The sequence below is a fragment of the Macadamia integrifolia genome, chromosome 11, assembly GCF_013358625.1.
Source record: "Macadamia integrifolia cultivar HAES 741 chromosome 11, SCU_Mint_v3, whole genome shotgun sequence".
Classification (NCBI taxonomy): Eukaryota; Viridiplantae; Streptophyta; class Magnoliopsida; order Proteales; family Proteaceae; genus Macadamia; species Macadamia integrifolia.
The window spans coordinates 11,540,948-11,561,806 of record NC_056567.1 but is presented as its reverse complement, the minus strand read 5'-3'; the positions used below and the strand labels follow the sequence as shown (position 1 = coordinate 11,561,806).

General features: G+C 37.4%; 2 protein-coding genes across 10 annotated transcripts in view; one reads left to right on the top strand and one right to left on the bottom strand.

Moving 5' to 3' along the window:
- The window catches only part of LOC122094065 (tRNA(His) guanylyltransferase 1-like), a 128,869-nt gene that overhangs the window by 73,262 nt on the left and 34,748 nt on the right, over positions 1 to 20,859 (bottom strand). The gene's annotated exons all lie outside the window — the stretch shown is intronic.
- Positions 13,190 to 14,098, top strand: LOC122094067 (ribose-phosphate pyrophosphokinase 2, chloroplastic-like). The gene is made up of 2 exons (XM_042664711.1): positions 13,190 to 13,499; positions 13,871 to 14,098. The coding sequence occupies exons 1-2, from the start codon at positions 13,377 to 13,379 to the stop codon at positions 14,081 to 14,083; spliced, it is 336 nt and encodes a 111-aa protein (XP_042520645.1). The 5' UTR covers positions 13,190 to 13,376; the 3' UTR covers positions 14,084 to 14,098.

Here is a 20,859-nt window from a genome sequence, read left to right as displayed (position 1 = left end):
TTTTTTTTTTTGGTAAAGGTAAGGTTCATCGGTTAATATCTATCTGATAGGATATGAAATTCCATCATGATTGTTAATAACCTAAAAAACGAGAAGCAAGACATGAGTTGACAATAAATAGTGGTTTTCTTTATGCTGCCCATGTTGGAGATCCTTTACCATATTAAACATATAAATAACCCTATAGTATTTGGAATACAAGTATCATAAAAGATATTTAACATTGAGTATAGTCCCTAAATCAAGATCAATAAAGTACTCTATTCGTAGATCTTAAAATATATAACCATATAGATTTACCATATCTATAATAAACAATGGGACATCCATGGCATGAACCATAAATGGGGATAAAGAAATACATGTGTAAGTTTAGAAACCCCATGAGCATAGATCATGAACCTCTGTCCTATGTGGTTAAACATTACTCCCATGAAGATGACAATGACGAACTACGCAAGTGGAGTCCTTCTACTGAGATCTTCTGCAGCCTCTTACTCTAGGGTTTTCTCTCTTTCTGTGCACTTGCTCTTGTGAGAAGGCCGTGCTCCCAAAACCAATAAAGCATTAAGTAATGGCAGCAGGAACCGTCAGTATTCTATTTATAATAGAATCCCTAAAACCCTATTCCACTCTTACAATGAAAAAAACTAGGAGTTTCTTAATTAGAATGGATCTATTATTGCTTGGGCCCAATGGATCAATCGATATCAGTTAAGTCCACATAAAAATCTTAACAATCTCACACTTGGACTATATTGATACTGATGTCTTTCCATTGACACCTGGCCAACTAATCACAAGACTGAACATCACTCAAACAAACTTTGATTCAATCAATAATCTCTACTATTGAATAATTGTAGAAAATACACCTCAATATATGACATATAACTATCTAATGTTACAAACAATAGAAAATTATCAATCCAAATCGTCTGGAAACATATATATATATATTAATATATATATATATATATAAGGAATTAATATCATATCTGTGATCACATGAAACATACATTTCCTTGTAGGTCATTTCTTGATCTAAAGATCAGCCTACCTTGAAAACCTCACAGGTAGTAAACTTTGATATTAATCAACACTTAGGCAAACCGTCATTTTCTTGAAAAATATCTTACTTTATCATACCGCCATAGTTAACTGCCATTTCCATCGATTTAAGAGTTCGATGGGAGAATCTCCTGTGCATGAATATTTTTCTGCTTTCAATCTGAATATAAGGCCTAATTTTCAATGGTCAGGATTCGCACGTCATCCTTGCAACTGGGCACATTAAGGAGGCACCAATGAACGTAGCCATCTTAAGACCCCAGAAAGGCATTTTTTTTTGCTGGCGGCACTAATCACTCCATGGCTTTACATTTTTTCATTCCACCTTAATGTTGACGTTTTCTGATGTTTCTAATCCTGTTGGGTTGTTTTTGCAGTGCTCTCCTTACTATGCTTATGGTCCTTTTGGATGTCCAGCATGGGGAATATTGCCCCAACTCAGTTTGATTTTTGAAATTGAATTGAGGTCCTAAGTGTGCAGTAATCATTTGCCTACTCTTTGAGGCCGTTTGATAACACTTCTTATTCCTGGAGAGTGTTCTTTTACAGAAGTGTTCTTTTTCGATTCCATGCTGTGAAGACACTCTGGGGGAATAGAAACAGCGTTTGGTAAAACTATTTCAGAAATGTCCTTAGAATAGGAAAAGAACAGAAACAGCGTTTGACAAACACTTCTATTTCTGGAGAGTACAATAATAAAAATTCACTTTTGAACAATGAAATCAATAATTACAAACATGCTATTATGGTCAAATTTAACTTAAATAAGGAAATAATTTGTTTATGAAATTATCTTTTAAAATACTATTACTTAAAGGAATTAATAAAATATAAACATAAAGAGTTTCCACATTTATCTTAATAAGAAAACAAAAGTCTACTATTCAAGTTTATAGGAATTACAAAATAAAAATCATAGCTGCAAATAGGTGTCTTGAAATTTTATTACATAAATAATCAAATCAGGGGGTAACCCTTATCTACTGTCATCTGATTTGCAATTTGTATCCTTAGCTCATTCATCTGTCTTCCTTGTGCACGTTGACTGCCCTGATGAATTGCAGTAGAAGTACTAGCAATATCACCATCTTCTTGTTCTCCGTGAGCGTTGACTACCCTGACTCTCTCTTCATTAGGATCATAGTAGTCATCTTCCCCATATTGTTGAAAAAGTGCATCTGCTATTTGTTCAGATTTAATATAGTTATGAAGTCCACAACAAGCTATCACAATATAACTTTGGTAACTAAGTGAGAATTGAGGCATGTTTTTTTAAAATAGGGAATCTTGATTTTAAAATCCCAAAACAACGCTCAATATGATTCCTTAAAGAAGAATGTCTATAATTAAACAATTCCTTAGTACTTCTGGGTTGTCTTCTTCCTCCATTATAATCTGGTATATGATATCTCTCTCCTTTGAATGGTGTCAAGTATCCATTCCTACTTGCATATCCTGAGTCTACAACGTAATACTTCCCTACAATATGATAAAGCAAGACATTAAAAGCATATACAATAATCATTTGCATACATGATAATTTGGGAATTGATATACCTTGGGGAGGATGAGGAAATCGCAAGGTAGGATCCTCTAGGGCTCTATTGAATACACGACAATCATTTGCACTGCCTTCCCAACCCGCATATACAAAAGTGAATTTCATGTCAAACGAGCAGGCACACATCACATTTTGGGTTGTTATCCCCTTCCGTCCTCGATATGGGATCTGTTTTCCCTTGGGAACTATAGCAGTAACATGTGTACCATCTATGGCACCAATGCAATCCTAATTAAAATAAAACAAAAAACCAACCAAAAGCACTATTATGTGAAACAAAAAATGATCATAAGTTAAAAATTGATGTAAACTTATTAGAAAGAAAATTTTCATTTTACCTTAAAATATGGCCACCATTTGTTGTTTGCAATTATTTCCATAGGAATCTCATCAAACGATGGGGCTTTGATATACTCCTTAGAAAGCTTAAGCACTCCTTGCAATACTTTGCCAAAGTAATAGCTGACAGTCTGTCCTGAATGTTGGAATCTCTCCTCAACTGCTCTATTAGTAGGACCTACACCTGTTATTCTGAACATGAACATTGCCAATTGCTCATCTACCCTAATTTTGCGACTGTCTTGTAACCAACCACGATGTCTCATTAGTAGGCATAAATTTAAAAACACATGTCGTTCCAACCCAAATTCTTCATAACAGCGGTTTGCATGCCCATGCAACACCTCATGTACCCATGCTGCCCCTGTGAATGCACTATCCCTGCGTGGTTCTCTAGTGTATAAATCGCTGGAATAATGATATTGTACTATCAACAATGTTGCGAGAATCAATTCTTCTCCATCGTCGTCAGTAGAGGCGATTATTGGAGTATTATTGACATTTGCCATAACTGATTCAATATAAATTTTAAACTTGTTAATATCATACAAATGTTTATCCTCTAATAAATGTACCAAAAGATCTATAAAACTATAATCATCCAACATGCATAATTATCAGATGATGTAATAAGTATTTAAAACAAAAGACATCCAACAGAATTTTTGCTACAACAATAGATGTAAAATTTAACTGGCATATTTAGAAAAGTAGCATAAAGTGTAAATATCCATATTACACTTTTACATCAAGTGTACCTAACAAAATATATCCATCATACTACAAAAGGTCTTAAATGTATTTCATTACAATCATCCATATTAAAAAAAAAAAAGGTTAGATTATCATCCATCAATCTAACACATCAAAAGCCAATTGTTTCGTTTCATCCTTGAGAGTAATGAATAATTCTCTCCATTCCCGATCCACCAATATCCTCTTGCATGCCTTAATATGCAACTCTCTTGGGATATCATTCATGGTTTCCAATAATCTAACACAAGTAGAAGTGCTGAAATCTGTGGTATTTGGAGTGAGACCCATTGGAGTTGAGCTAGGGGTTGAAGTATTCTTGTTTGCTACTGACTCGGCTAGGGTTTGTATGGCGCGTTCAATACCAGTTGTCCTACTCTTCTTCCTATATCCTGTAGGTGTCCTATCAAGTCTTCTGTTGACTCTAGGACGATCAGTTCCTGGATCTTGGCTTTCATAATAATCTGTTGGCAAGGTATTAGCCAATGGAGTAGTTGGAATTACATCTACATCTGCATCCACCTCATCATCAACACCTCTAGATTCCTCTTCAAACCTGAAATCAGATTCATTCCCAAATCCTCCTATCCCACTAGCATATGAATCCCCAAAAATTATACATAGTTCAGGCCAATGTGGTAGCTCATTCCTCCTAAACTTTGACCAATCACGATTTGCCTGAAAATTTTACAAACTAGCTATTAGATAAAATTACACCGAATATTAAAAAATCATATAAAAGTATAGTATACCTTGATGTGTACATCCCAAACACTCTCATCTTCAACTGTACAGGTCCTCGTCACAGAATTCCAATCAAAACCTGTAGTATCCAGTAGTTTCTTGAAAGCGCTGTAATCGAATCGCATTTTATTCATCTTATTCCTTAATTGAACCATCGTAAATGACCGATTAGTTTTTTCCTCAAGCCCCTTCTTGATATTGTTCCACCCACCTTTATTGAAAGTGCTGGAACTCTTATTACCAACTTTCACTTGTTCAACCATTAATTTCAGGAGATAATCTTGTTCGCTTTGAGTCCATTTTGCTGCCTCGTTATTAGCTCTCGAAGTGGATGCCATTACTCTAAAATTAGAAACACATCTCATTATAGCCTAAAAATAGAAATACATGTCTTTTCTGGTATTTGTTTATATCATGCTCAAGAACTTCAAATTGATCTTTCCATCATTCTCATCAAAATAGAATACTCTAATCATAATAAAAGCCCTCTTCCAGGTCCAAAATATCAATATCATTAAGCACTGAAATTTACACAACCAACCTTCATCCAAAATATCAATCTCAGTAAGCACTGAAATTTTTCTTCCTTGCCACATTAATATAAATAGACAATCTTTGCTGATGATAAAATTTAACAGATAAATAAATAAGAATCTTAAGATGAGAATGATGAAATATGCTCAAATGAGTATTTTACAGAAACCCATCACGATCGATCAAAGTAATCAACTACGAAACTTGAGCAGTCAAGAACAGAGATCACCATAACCAGACAGAAAAAGAAAACTTTTATCATGAAAAGAGTAATGTTTTAATAGAAAACCCTTTTCTAAAGGTCCCAAAGGTCACAGTATTTTGTTTAATTAGTCCTTAAAGACAGATGAGTAAAGAGTGAAAGACACTTTATGATAAAACTATTCTATCCTCAGGTCAAAGCACCCATGCTTTTGAGTATTCATCTACTTTATCAAATTCTACACACGAGCTCACACTCTAGAGAGAGAGAGAGAATTTTCATGATGATGCTCCTCCATCATCAAAAGAAGAAGAAGGGAACAAAGAAGGAATGACTGGCACATGTAATTGTTGAAGCAATAAAGGAGCTAGGGATAGTGAATTTGTCATATTGAGCTAACCGGATCCCTTTCCCCCTCACTGTCCCCTCCATGGTCTCTCTCTCTGTTGGGTGGTGCAATTAAACAATAGTAACCACCACCACTAGAGAGTCTCTGGTTTGACCCAAATGATAAGACTTTGGGAACAATACATAGGGCAAGTGGGGTCCTCAAAATTGGAAGTTTATGGCCCTGCCATGTATATAAATCAGAGGAGCATTAATTGTTTTCAGTTTTGCTGTTGTGCTGTTTTCTACTTTAATTCTTGTTTTATTCTGTAGTTTATACATATCCGTTTCAACCAATGAGATCTTCAATTGTTAACCTTGTTGCCTCAATCATAGGCCCAATAAAAGCATCTCAAGAGTTGCCAAAAAAATTAAAAAAAAAAAGCGTCTCAAGGTATTTTAAACAAGGGAGAAAGATCGCTCAGATTGCAAAATTGAAATCACAATCCTAGTTAAAAGAGTAAAGGCAGTTCAAAAGCTTCCTGATCTATAAAAACCAGAAAAGGAAACTAGCGACTCTAGAAAATAGAAACCCAGAGCAAGAAAAGCCATCGCAACTTGAAAGGCTGAAACCAGAGCAAGCTAGAGAATCCATGAACATGGATACCTGCACAGAAATTGGGATGAGGGGATTTGGTCATCTACTCGTGAAGGATGAACACTTGAAGAGCTTTCCAAGTTCAGAATTAAAAGCTTTGATCCATTTCACTGGAGAAACAGAGTACAAGTTAATGGATTATTTGGGTTATTATGATCCAACCATTGTTTACCAGTTCGCTGTTCTCACCCAGAGAAGAAGTTCAGCTTCAATGTCCAAGAATGGTTGAAACCTGAAATTAGTCAGAACCTTACCCTTCTCATGATTACATCAATGGGTATTTTTTCTCAATCTCAGATTGAGTTCATCAAAGAGGGTCTCTTCCAAGTACAAAAGTGTGTCGATACTTGAGACTGAGAAAGCGAGATTGTGAGAGAGCGAGAGAGCGAGAGAGAGAGACAATACCTGCTGCAGGGAAGCGGCGACCGAGAGAGTTGCAGGGAAGCGTTGATCGTGAGAGGCAGGGAACCGGTGACCGAGAGAGACAGGTAAGCGGCGACCGACCTGCGACAGAGAGAGAGGCAGGGAAGCGGCGACGGAGAGAGACAAGGAAGCCGCGACCGAGAGGAGAGACCGTTGCAGGGAAGTTGCGACCGTCGCAGGGAAGCGGCGACCGTCACAGGGAATCGGTGACCGTTGCAGGGAAGCTGCAACCGTTGCAAGGAAGCTGCGACCGTCGCAAGGAAGCGGCGACCATCACAGGGAATCGACGATCGTTGCAGGGAAGCGGCGACTGAGGGAGTGAAAACCTATGGCAGGGAAGCGACGGATTTGGGGGTTTTGATCGTGAGATGCAGAAAAGGGGTTGTGGGGTTTTGAATGGATTTGTTCTTTTAAGTTTGTAAAAGAATAGGAAAGTAACTTTTTGGTACTCTTGCAATGTATTCTTTAGTTATTCTTTTTCATTGGTTCATTCCGGGAGAATACAAAAATGAACCGGACGTGCCAAACATATTTCTGTTCTATTTGCATTCCCGCAGAATAGAAGAACACCAGAAACATTCTCCCAGAGTGTTATCAAACGGCACCTTATAATACCATAATTACCTATATATAATGTGGTATACAAGATTAACCTCCTAAGAGCACTACAGGACCTGGACCTGAGTTTATCATCTTCTTGTTCGGATATTTAAAACCCTTAAATTGTGTTGTAGAAGATTAAGGTGAGATGGTTTCAACATTTTTTTTTTTTTTTTTTTTTGTTTTCCCTTCCCTCTTTCTTTTTCTTCTCCTCCAAAAACGCACCCCCTCTGCAACTTGCCACACCTTCCCATCTCCAACCCCACCATCCCCATTTTTAGATTTGTTGGATTTGAAATACATGCCGCTACTGCAACTTGCCATATCCTGCTTCACCCTACAAAATTTTTTTCCCTATTCTGTCTTCGAATCATTGAACTTACATGCTTTCCAACCTGCTGAAGTTAAGCTTGACGAAGGCATTCTTCTCTTAGGGTTAGGAAGAGTCTATACCCTTAATTTGCTTCTTCTTGATTCAAAATTATAGGGAATATGCCTACACAAATGCTAGTGTGGAAGAAAATAAAAGGCAAGCTTCGCAACTACATTACTCAAAATACATGCTTCTTGAACTAGAACATCTATAGAATTTCATGGGCTGGTAGATTAATTACCAAAAAAAAAAAAAAAAAAAAAAGAACAATTTATCCAGACAATTCATAGACCACGAATCCCTTTTATTATGCTAATCGACAATGCCAATACTCAGATTTGAGGGTGATCAGCATCCTGAAAACAGAGATTTTAAAGCTTGGGTGGATATTCAGCTGGTGGTAAGTGTACCTGTCTTCCTGCTTCTAGCTAGGAGGCCCTTGGAAACAAGGGACACCATAAAAGTCGATTGGGCTCTTCAAATTATGCATTCCCTTGCCAGAATTTTGAGATCTCTGATCTGTCAATGAGGAAGGATGAGTGGTGGAGTTCGGTCAGCGAATGAAAGGCTTGTTGTTGAGAGGTATCTGAATCACTTTCTCCATGCCAAAATCAACCATTGATGATTGTAACTTGTAAGTCACTTTTCTTGAGTTCTACTTTGGAAACAAGACGAAAGAGAATGAAGGTCCAATGCTCCAAAATCCAGACCTTACTTCTCTTCCTTCTCAAGATTCTCAGCTAAAGCACTAACAAGCAACACTACAGCCATTCGTAACTCTGACCAAGAGACATTCTCCATCATCTCGTTTTCCCCATCACAGCCACTAAATCCCATGGATCCTCTTTGATTTTCCATCCCACATTTGAAGCTTGATTTGTGGTTTAGGTTGAAGTTATAATAAGGTAATAAGGTCTCTTACAATGCATTTCTAACACCGTCAACGATTAATGGGATGATTGATAGAATCTTAAAAGGTACGAGGGAGAGGAGTGACATTTTTCAAAATGTGTGGGAGGAAAGTGGTATTAAGATAAAGTACAGGGGAGGTGAGTGCAATTTTCTCTAATAAAATAGTTTCTTAAACCTAAGACAATTAAAGACCGTTTAAGGCTTTATTGGTAGATTACCCCATTTAAGGCCCGATTGTAGCCCAATTAGCCCGATTAGGAGAAGCCCAGTTAAAGTCTGGAACCCAAACAAGCCCGACACGAGACCGATCAAGACCAAATCATTTCTTAAATAGATAGGTCACAATGCAAGGGTATAGGCTTAACTAAGATTGAATCGGCCCAACCAATTGACACCCCTACCTGCAACCATATCCCGCATGAGAAAGTTAAAGGCCATTTTGATATTAAGGACCTCATCAAAGACCATTTTATGGCCCTAATTGCAATATAGGTGAAGAAGAATAAAAAGAAGATGTTGGACACCATTCTTCTCTCTCTCTCTCTCTCTCTCTCTCTCTCTCTCTCATTTTATATTTTATTTCTCAGAGAGGATCTCTAAGCAAGAGACATGGAGAAATGGACCAATGAGGTGCAACAAAACATCATTGTACAAGGGAGGGTAATTGATTCATTTCATGGAAGAGGAGGTAATGGACATAGAGGTGTTAGCATAGCCTACCCAAATTTTCTAAGAACATATTTTTTAATCTTTTTCATTTTTTTCTTATGTGACCAAATAGATAAATGTGGTATTTGAATGTATGATGCTCGAATATTTAACTAGTACATTGCATTTTTTTACTTAAGTTTGAAAATTCCTTATGTAAATTTTTATTTTTTATGTTATTATTATGTTCGTTAACTGTACCGTATCAAACAAGATACATCTATTAAGAGAGAGGGATCAAACTCACACCCTATATTCTTCCTTTTGATTTTGAAGGTTCTTTAATTTTGAGACCTTTAGACTCGTTAGGTCATGATAGAATCTTTGCACATTACAACTAGTAGAGCAGACTATAGGGTGATGCAATAGAAAAGCTATTGCTTTTTGCTTGCTATCTACTTGGCGAGCTTTCATTGCCTCGTTCTGTAACTGCCCTTCTTTTGTCTGTCCATGAGGTTGTAAAAAGAGAGAAAGGGGTGACTATCTAGTGGGAATCGTGTCGGTTGTATGCTATAAGGTCTCTATAGACAACAGGACACATGAATCATCACTTTTAGGCATAAGCAGCCCTCTACCATCAATCCTTGTCTATTTGTCGATTTATCCCGAAACAACATATCTTCCATTTTGAGATGATTGAATGAATTTGAATGCCTGATATTTAGCTGTCAAAATGAAAGATAAGGGAAAAGTAAGCTCGAGCCTATGAGAGATTTAGAACAAGAATTTTCTCTACATAAATATGACAAATGATATATATGTCTATTGTATATGAATATATTATTTATATATTTGCTCTTGGACTTTTAAAAGAGATAGTATTAAACACATAATGTAATATTGCCATGCATGTGTTTTTTTTTAGCCCATCTTTACTAACCATGGGCATAACAAGAAGCAAACAACCATGAAAGGGATTGATCCCTCCCTTTGCTAACTCATCGTTAGAGAGTCATCTAACCATGCATCAACTCAAGGCCTCCTTCTATAATTGGCATTCAACTAAACACGACATTCCACACAGTCTCCTCTCTCTCTTTCTCTCTCTTCATTTGATTATCTTTTCCATCTCATTTTTTGTGGTCTTAGGCTGTGTTTGGTAGCCAAGAGAAGAGAATAAAAGAAAAGAAAACAAGACAAAAATTGTATTTTTTTTCTTGGTTTAGGAAATTCTCTTTGTGCTTGGCATGTTATGAATCAAGAATTTTTTTTTTCTAAAAAAGTTCTTACTAAAAACACAAGAAAACATAAGAAATTACAAAAAAAACTTTTTTTTTTTCTAATAGTAACCAAATATATATATATATATATATATTTTTTTTTTTTTTTTTCTTATCATTTTATTTCTTTTCTATTCTTTTCTAGATTTTTTTTTTGTCCTTTTTCTCTTGGCTACCAAACAGTCTTAGAGCAATATTTGTTTTGAAAGTTCAACATAAGACGAATGATGCTTCATTAGTTCATCAGAGGGTCCTTCAAGTTAGTGTGCTTTTTTTTTTTGGGGAAATCAAGTTAGTGTGCTTTAAAGTAAGAAGAAAGGAAGAAGAAAGTGAGGCATCATTTGTTGACTGGATGAATTGGAAGCTTAAACGAGTACCCACTAAGGGCAAATACGACTAAAGGTCAAAAGGTGAACAAGCCGGTCTTCTTGGTCGGTGTCTATCCAAATTCCTATTTCCCAATTGCATGTATCTTTTCCACTAAAATCCACCAATTATTGCCGTGTTGTTTTGGAAAATCTCCACCGACCGACTCTCCTTGCATTCTATCTTTTCCACTAAAATCCACCAATTATTCCTTCTTTATCATCTTTTGAAGTCTTACGTTGTCAATAATAAACGTGTGAATTGTTTTCAATACTGGATCACAAACCAAGAGTCCTCGTCTTATTGGTTGACTCTAGAACGTGTGGACTCTCTAGATATTTGAAATATGGGACCCAAATCCTCTCCAATGTCCTAGTCCGCCCAGCCCGCTTGAATGATTGATAGCATCCTAACATGCACCTGGTTGATGGATGTGCATTGAGTCCAAAATATGGGTGTCAAGTTAATTCCCGACCTGACATAGCCTGCTTGGTTTAAGCTTGAATCAGTGGCTTGATTAATAAACGTGTTGGGTTGTAACATGGTTCGATTATAATTTATCATTCTCAGTGCAAGGGTACAGCGATGTATGCGTAATTGGAACTAACCGATTGATAACCTAACATGTTTAAAGCCTAGTTATAGCTCATTTAGAGTTCGTTTACTAAGTTTAACTCGTTTAAAGCCCTATAATAATCCATTTAGAAAAAAAAAATGTGCTATTAGTCTATTTAAGCCCCGTATAAGGGCCATTTAAAGCCTGATACTCGACCGATTGTTTATGAATGGGACCATGCCTAGAGGACCAATTTCTTATACAGGCCAGTGCAAAATCTTTAAGTCGGGAAGCCCAATTAAGCCCGACCAAAACCGTCTGGCTTGAACTAACCCATAGGCACCCCATATAAGGACTGAACAAACCGAACCGTGGTGATGGGCCGTGGGGCCAGTTGCCCAAGCCCAAAGGTCTTAGACCCTTAATTTACGACATCCAGCCAGTCTTGGGCCTAGCTCCTTCGAGTTGGTTATGCTCTGGTTCTGTCTGACCTACTACTACTACTACTTTGAGAGGGCTTTAGTGTAAATATATTTGGGATAGACTGTCATTTGTATTTCGATTCTAATTTGACACTTTATAGGATAATAGACCATTTAATTACTTCTAATTTTAAAGTATTAATTAAAAAATAAATAACAATTTTAACAATTTTGTGGGCATTGTATACCATTCAAGGGATCATATACCCTTGATCCCCTAAAACATTCTAATAATCAATAAACACTGATCATCTTACATACCCAAGAAAATATTCCATCCATCAATCTAAGATCTTAAATCTTTGAAAATATGATTCCCTAATTAATTAATTAATTAATATTTTTATTTTGCCCATCAATCAAAGGGCTGAGTTGGATGCTTGATAATTCCATTTAGAGCCAAGTGCTTCAACAAAAATGCAAAATGTATCTTCTTCACGTGCTTTTATTGGCTTTTGCACTAGCCTCACGTGACGAGGCAAAGATCTCTTTTATGGAGATAAAATAAAAGGAGCTGAATTTTACTTGGTTCGCATCGCTACTCCTAGACACATGGTTGCCTGAAAATACCATTCTAATCCTGATCCTATGATTGATGCCTTTGTGTATACTCTCAATCTCTCATTGAGCTATGTGCTGATGCAATAGCCACTAGAAGGGGTAGTGATCCCTCTCCCTAAAACAAAATAAACAACCCATATAAATAAAATTGGAATTGGTGAAATTAGGCAATTTGAATGGGACCAAAATTTCCAAAACTCAGTTTTGGAAATCATTAATGCCTTTCGATATTCATTATTTCATTATTTTCCTTATTTTTATCAAGTAACTAAAAATCAATAAAGCCTATTTTTGTAGTTGAATTTACAAGACTTCTAAATACTTAAAAAAATAAAAAATCCATCAAAATGTTTTCTTCTTTTATATTCCATTTCCATAACTGATTCAAATGGAATCGATATATAGATGCCGATCCCATGTCCTATGCCGGGCTTTGAAACCTTGAGCAATTGAGAAAGGGTTTGTTCTTAGCATCCGGTCTGGTTGGTCTGGATGCCCGAGGCGTTTTTGTCCGGTCTGGATCAGGATCGGGACCGATCCGATTCCCGCTATCGAGTTCTCTAACCATGGTCGGACCAGAACTGTCGAAACAGACACGTGGATTTGGTATCTTCTTTTGGGTGCGATGGATTTGGTATCTGATCGAGCCATTTCCTTCGAAAGGTCAACAAGGTACTCAAAGATAGGGACAAGCAAACCTCGATGAGTCAGTCCCACACGATATATATAGAAGAAGATTCCAAAATTACAAACCTTGTCCTTCTCTGTCATTTTGGATAAAGATTTGTAGGCTTTTCGTCTTTCCATCCAAAATGCCCCTCACCGTTCCGTGTACTATGAATCTGTTCTCTTCTCCACTGTACTACTATAATTAGGCAACAAAAAAAAAAACTGCCATGGAAGAAGCTCTTCTTATGGCCTCTTGAAGCTGAAACGAGAGCGAAAGGGAATGAAAGTTTGAAACCCTAACTTCAGAGACGAAGAAGATGGCCTCTCTTGTTTTCTCTCCCTCTTCGTTTTCTTCGGCTTTGGTTTCCCGTTATTCTTGGAGCAGTGGATGTTTCGTCTATAACGAGTCTCGCCTTCGAATCTCGCCTCAGAATGGCGTGGTTAGTTGGTTCCTTCTTCTCTATTCACAATCGTATTCAATAGAAAATCACCATTAAGAGTGCTGCGGTTTTTGCGGGAAATTTGATTTTTAATTAGAGTTCAGGGAAGAACCGAGTTAGCTATCTTCTCTGGTTTTGAAATTAAAAGCACGATTTGATTTTTGGTTTTTTTAATGTGAGAAATGTATGCGATATCATTTATTTGAAGACAAAATCTTATAAAAATGAGGATTGTCTGAATTCGATTTCGACTTTAACTTTTTTTTTTCTCCGGAAGTGAACAGTATCAATGACTTCTTATAACCTTAAACGTTCCTTATTTCTGTATAGATTTTGTTAGTTTCTGATTAACAATTTTCTGCGTTGTATAGAGGTGCGATTTGGTGGAGCCGTTAAAGTATTGTAATGGAAAGCCAAGCATTCCGGTCCATAATGGACAGGCAGTGCCGAATTTCTTGTCTTCAAGGCACCCTGACAGTATAATTAACAAAAGCGATACCAGGCTGCGTATTTTCTCTGGCACAGCAAACCCTTCACTTTCTCAGGTAAATAATTTGGTTTCGTTTTCTGGTAATGCTAATTGAAGTAGAATTTTGCATGCTTAACAACGAGACTTGAGGATGAATTATTTATGGAGTAGGAAGCCACAGAATTCCATGTGTATAGTTTTTGTTTCGCTCGTGAAGATTTTTCATTTGTATGAGTATTTTTTTGTTAAAAGCATGATAATGTGATTGCCTCTTCAGTCTTCATCTCAATTTACTCTCTCATCCTTTAGTGTCAAGATAAAATGTTAATTCGGTCATCAAAAGCAGGTACAAAGTTCAGTTAAGTACTCACAAAAAGCCTTGTTAACTTCCTTGAAACTTTGGACACAAAAAATGCCCATATAATCCATTCACACTTCATCATCCATTTTGGTTGCCTGGTTTGCTGCTGGCCTTCTTGTTCTCAGTTCTCTTGAACTGTATCACTTCTTGAATATCTAAACTGAGAACTTAAAAGTCTAAGGCTGCGTTTGGTTGTCATTCAGTTCTAGGAACGATGTTTCGTGTCAAAAATAAAATTTTCAGTTTTTGTGTCAAAATGTCGTTTTAAAACAAAAAAATGGTGTTTGATGAACTTGTTTTAGGAATGATTACCATAGTTGTTCATTTTTTTGGTATTTGGAACGAAACTGAAATGACAGAACAAGATTTCATCGTTCCATCATTTTGCGTTTCTAATATTATTTTCCCCTTTTCGTTCCAAAAAAACAAAAAAAACCAAGTTGACACCAAACGTTTTATTCCATTTTTTTTTTCCCATAGAGCGGAAAAACGTCAGAAACGTTTTTCTGAATGACTACCAAACACAGCCTAAGATTCATGAGCTGTTTAAATCGACATATTTTCTCTAAACATGGCGCATGCTCTACATATGCGGGCATACAAAAATTTAATATTGATACCCTTTTGGTGGAGTATTCATCCTCAATTAGCTTTGGTGATAGATTTGTGACTCCTTTGGCATAGAAGGGTGCCAAGTTTTGAATAGTCATCATTCATAAGAAAGCTTTAATTTCCTTTTGTAAAACATTTTTTGGTATGCACATCATTTCAAGACGAGGTAGTTTCATGCATGGAAGTATTGTCTTCTATAATATTGATGTGGATCCAGGTTCCAAAAGTCGGAATCGGATCGCTTAGGGCCCATAAGAATGATAAAATATCTCAATTTAAAGGTTGAAGGGTATTCTTGTAATTTTCAGAAACAAGTAGGGCCTTAGAAATAATTATATGGCAGCTGGGGTAGGAACATTTTCCACCACATCTGTTTGAAAACGTGTTTGGCTAACCCTATGTTTGTAAATTGTATTTACTAACTGCATCATGCATCATGCATCGTGCTCAAAGTGAAATCATTTGGCAAGGGATTCCCTATCATGCCTGTACCTTCGGGGAGGTCAGTGTATGATATGGAGAGTACTCTGAGAGCAAACGATAGCCGCTTCTTTTACAAGAGTGGAAGGTATCGTCAAACGGCGAGGATGTTATAATTGTGCTAGCACCCTCGGGGAGGTCCGCGTACTTTATGACATTCTGAGATCGAATGCATCATCAAACGGCGAGGATGTCCGTAATTAGGCCAGCACCCTCGGGGAGGTCTGTGCACTTTACGGCATTCTGAGATCGAATGATGGTTATCCTACACTACACCTCACACGCGTTTACTCATGCTTCCACCAACCCCGTAGTGGTCCTTACCATCCCCTTGTGTGAAGTCACGTAGAATGGGGTAGGGAGCTACACCCTTGGCCAAGTACCCTTGAGGTGCGTTAAAGGATCAGTACCTAGCGTATATCGATCTTGTCAAGGTAGCCTTGTCGGTCCTATTGCATCCACAGCATACTCAGCATCATGCAGAAAATAGATGGAGAAGCTAGTTAGACCCAGTTGCCATATAATTATTTCTAAGGCCCTACTTGTTTCTGAAAATTACAAGAATACCCTTCAACCTTTAAATTGAGATGTTTTATCATTCTTTTGAGCCCTAAGCGATCTGATTTTGACTTTTGGAACCCGGATCAACATCAAGTGGTATCAGAGCAAATTTCCTGCACTTCTCTTACCATGACAGGTAACATCACCAATGCTGAGTTGAACAAGTTGTATCGTGAGGTACTTGAGAACCAAAAAGAAACTAATGCCAGGGTTGAGAAGAATTGAGGCAAAATATGACAAGTTTATGGACGAGACTCAAGGTGCCCTCGCTAAGATTCTTGCCTTTATGCAAAAGTTTGAAACGCTAGTCGATGAAGGACCATTTACACCACCTCCTCAGTGTTAGGGATATGCCCACACTCCTATAGTTGGTTTTGATGATAACAGACATATAAAGGTATTTCACAATTTTCCTTCAAGTATTTTTTTGTAGAGACTTCATATCAAAGATCGAATATGATGAATGAAAGGAAGAAATGAAGATTGAAATCACCAAATGAGGAGTATTAACAAGTTGGTATCAGTACTTGAAGAAGGTATTAGAAGAATTCAAGCTTCAAGATGTTAAGACATAAAGCTCAAAGACTTGGAATTGCAAACAAAAAGAAAAGAAAATAAAGTGCCAAAGAGTGGAAGGTTCAAGTGAAGAAAAAGACCACTAGGATAGATTGGTCATTTTTAATGTAATTTGTAACTTCCACATATATATGTGCACTCAACACATGCATGTGCATTGCATCATACTAGAATGACCATAGAGCATACCTTGACCAAGTATGGAAAGTCTCTAGGTGGTGAGGAACATATTAGGAAAAATGTGTTCTAGTGAATTTCTTTGAAAACCACATTAACTTGACTCAAGGGCATTTTGGGTAGTCTTAGAGTCGGTATCAGGAGATGAAACCTTCATCAAAGTTGTAGGAAATCGAGTCACGATTCCAACACAACTGATTTTAGGTCAATCCGAGGTCGGATCGAAAAGTTATGGTCAAAACACTGACGATTGGTTAGTATGACAGCATTCTATCAAAATAGAGTCTTTCATGTTGGCGGTCGATCGGATGGAAGCCCTGGTCGATCGGAACCGTCTGAGACCATATCCGGTCGACCGGTGACTGCTTGGAAGTGCCCCAATGGCTATATTTTGTTATAAGCTCTTTCTGGTAGCTGGTCGACCGGTGGACCCAGAATATGACCGTTTAAGTGAGATTTACTGCTTAAAATGCTCTCCTAAGCTCACCTATAAATACCTCTAATGCTACTCATTAATTAACAATTAATCTCAACTTTGGAGAAACATTATTTGAGCATTAGAAGTAAGAATTGGTTTACACCATCTCTTGAGTTCAAATTCTTCATTTTACATTCAAGAGGAACTCAAGACCATCTACAAGTCTTCATCTACATCTTGGCATTTACATTACAAGCATAAAAAAGACTTCAAAAGGTGCATTCATTCTATCATCATTGCATATTTCATTTGCACCACATCGGAGGTAATCCTCTTTTATTCCACTTCTCCATTTTCTATTTTACGTTAAGTCTAGATTGTACTTAGGCTTGTGTAAGGACCCTCTCATCCTTAAGAGATTATAAGGATCCTCTTATCCTTAAAAGAGTGTAAGGTGCCTCTTTACTTGCAAAGGAGATTGTAAAGACGCCTCTCTGCCTGTAAAGAGGATTTGTAATGATACTCTTATCCGTGAAAAAGATTGTAAATGTTTTCTTCCCTATCTACCATACTGAAAGGGAGAACTAGTGGAATACTTTACAAGAGGATTCTTGTAGGGAGTGGACTAGACTTGGATTGAGTCGAACCATTATAATTCTCGGTGTTGTGTGATTGTGCTGGTTTCATAGTCATTTCGTATTTTACTTACAATCACATTTGAACCTATACATCGAAAAGAATTTAATTTCCACTAGTGTAACCTATTCACCCCCCTCTAGGTTATTTCACTCAGTTTAATGCCCTACGGATTGAAGATACACCTCACTAAATGCAACGTGATCCTATTATACCCCAAGATGTTACTTGGCAATTTTCTGATAGAGATTATGGTATCAAAGTTGAGGTTTTAGAGTTCAGTGGTGGAAAGGGACCTGAAGAATTCCTAGACTGGCTTACTAAAGTGGAGAAGGTTTTTGTGCATAAGTCTCTTCCAGACGTGAAAAAGTGTGAACTAATCCTCATCAAGTTTATTGGGTATGCATGTTCATGGTGGGATGATGTACTACATGTAAGGTTTGTCAGAAGATTTGGACCCGTTACTAATTGGGAGGTCATGAAGCAGATCCTGACTGAAAAATTTGTTCCTCTTAATTGTAAAAAGGTAATGTTCCATAAATTACTTAACGTACAACAAGGGAACAAAGATGTGGATTCTTACACCCTCGAATTCCACAAACTATCATTAAGGTGTCGACTTCAGGAAACAGATCAGCAACGGGTGATGCGATATATCAGTGAGCTAAGTATTGAGATTCGACTTGAGTTGACTAACACTGATTTAGGTCTGTTGATGTGGCAGTGGCTTATGCCAAGACAGCTAAAGAGAAGTCCATTTATTGGAAGAGTATGCTCAAGACTCCTTCAGTTTATAGACCTTCACCACGTATGGAAGGAAAAGAAGCCTGAAGCTCGTAGAGTTGAAGAAAAAAGGTCAGAGTTCGTCAAGGACAGTGATGGGGTGAAGAACATCAAATGCCATAGTTGTGGCGAGAATGGTCACTACTCCAACAAGTGTCCCAATAGGACTCATTCTATGAATGCAGTAGAGAAGCAACCGACAGAGAAGATTGAAGATGAGTCTGCTTTATATCCTTATCCCCTCGAGGAAGATATGTTCGACTATGGTGATGAGGATGTAGAAGCCCATTCAACTAGTCTTTCATCCTTTTCAAACAGACCAGTTGACAAGGCTCCTCTATTCAGACAAAAGGGTATTCTTCTGCATGGTTCTGAACCTATTGATGTTCATACAATTGTTGATATTGGAGTAGAAGCATTTGCTGAATTTGTTCGAGCACACAACCTTCCATAAAAGCAGCTTTTCAAGAATATTCACGTGCAAGGTTTTGGACTCAGCTCGAGAAGAGGCCACTGTAGTTGTTCGAGTACACTTACAGTTTGAGCCATTACAGTACCATGTAACCTGCTTGGTCACCCCACTGGTGCACTGCGACATTCTTTTAGGGCGACCTTGGCAGCAACATGCAGGCATTCTCTATGATGGCGCACGGAACACCATCAAGGTGATGCAAGGAGGTCATATGTACTTAATGAGGCCACATGCATTATCCGACATGCCACGTCGTCGACTGACTCCTGCTCCAGTGACACGTCAGCCTACTCTCCCTCCTGTTGGTGTTATGTTTCCATCTTCTGTTTCGAGATACGTGCCACCTCATCAACGAGCAACTTACAAGGGTATCTTGGGAGCATGGCCTAACTCGACGGAGTCGAGTTCTTTCAAAACTGGGAGAGCTAATGCAGTTTGGCGATGGATCTAGCATATCTTTTATTTACTTTCCTTTTTTAGAGTTAGAATTAGTATGGTAGATTTTTCTTTGAGTGAGAATTTTATTTCTATTTTAGTTAGATGCAATATTTGTTTCAAATAGAAAAGTAGGTCTGTTTTCAGTCTTTAAATAGGATTATTAGACTCAACTGAGATTTGGAATTAAATGAATTTGAAGAGATATGTTTTGGTTTGAATCGATGATTGCTATGGGTGGTTTTCTTCTCTGAAATTCTTCATTTCTTCCTCTCTATTTCTTCTGGCTTTTTCCCTTATCTTCTTCTTCTTCTTTCCTCCTTATTTTCCTCTTGCTGGCTGAACCCCTGTTCTGGGTGGTAGATTACAGCCCTCGTGATGCGCATTGATTTCTTTTCTGCATGATCTGTTAGGGCTGAAGTTTTGATCGAATGTTTCCCCTACTAGGGCGACCTTAATCCAAGAATCTCATCTCCAAAGGATCTTTCTATCAAGAGATTCGAACCTGGTTCAGATCTGGTTTTGCGCCTTGTGCTGATCTGAGTTGCAGGGACAATATAGCTCCCCTTACTTCTTGTTTGAAGTGTTTATTTGTCGGAGTCAAGAGACCTTAGGGCTGGCAGCCTTCGTTTTGAAGTTCAGGTCAAACCAAGCCCTATCGAAGGAGTCCTATCGATCGGAAGTTTTTTTTTTTTTTTTTCTGTTCTGCTGGTTTCTGGTTCTCACGACAAGAAGAAGAAGAAAAAGGTTATTTTATTTTTATTTATTTTTTTATTTTAAAAGAGTTTTTCCCTGTTATTACAATTAAGCCCTTGTTCCCCAAAGTTATATTCTATTACCCCTTTTCTATTTGGTAATACTTAGAATTAGCCCTTATATTAAAGTTTTTAATTCTAGAACTCATAGTTGTCAAGGCATTGCCTAGGCGACGACTAGGCGTCTAGGCGGTTTGCCTGGGGCCTAGGCGACAGCTAGGCGACAGCCGCCTTGCATGTTGCCTTGTGTTTCGGCACTTATTTATGCCAAATATCATTCAAGTAAATGTTTACTTAAGATATTATTCATAAGTAAGCAAATACCCCCTATTTGAATCCAATAAAAATAATTTAAAAATCAAATTCCAAAAGGATAAAAAGTCAACCCCCAGTCCAAGAACAAAAACTGGATTTTGGTTATAGGGACGATTTTCAACTTTTAAATGCTAGGGTTTTTCTCAATTATGAAAATTTTGTAAATTCTATCATGTTAAAACATTGCTAAAAACCAAAAGTTCGGTAAAACAATATTTTGTTTTGATATTCATAAAATTATTTTCATTCAGACGATTTTAACAGTATTCGCGCACTTAAAAATAAGTTTGACTGAAGCATAACTTTGTCA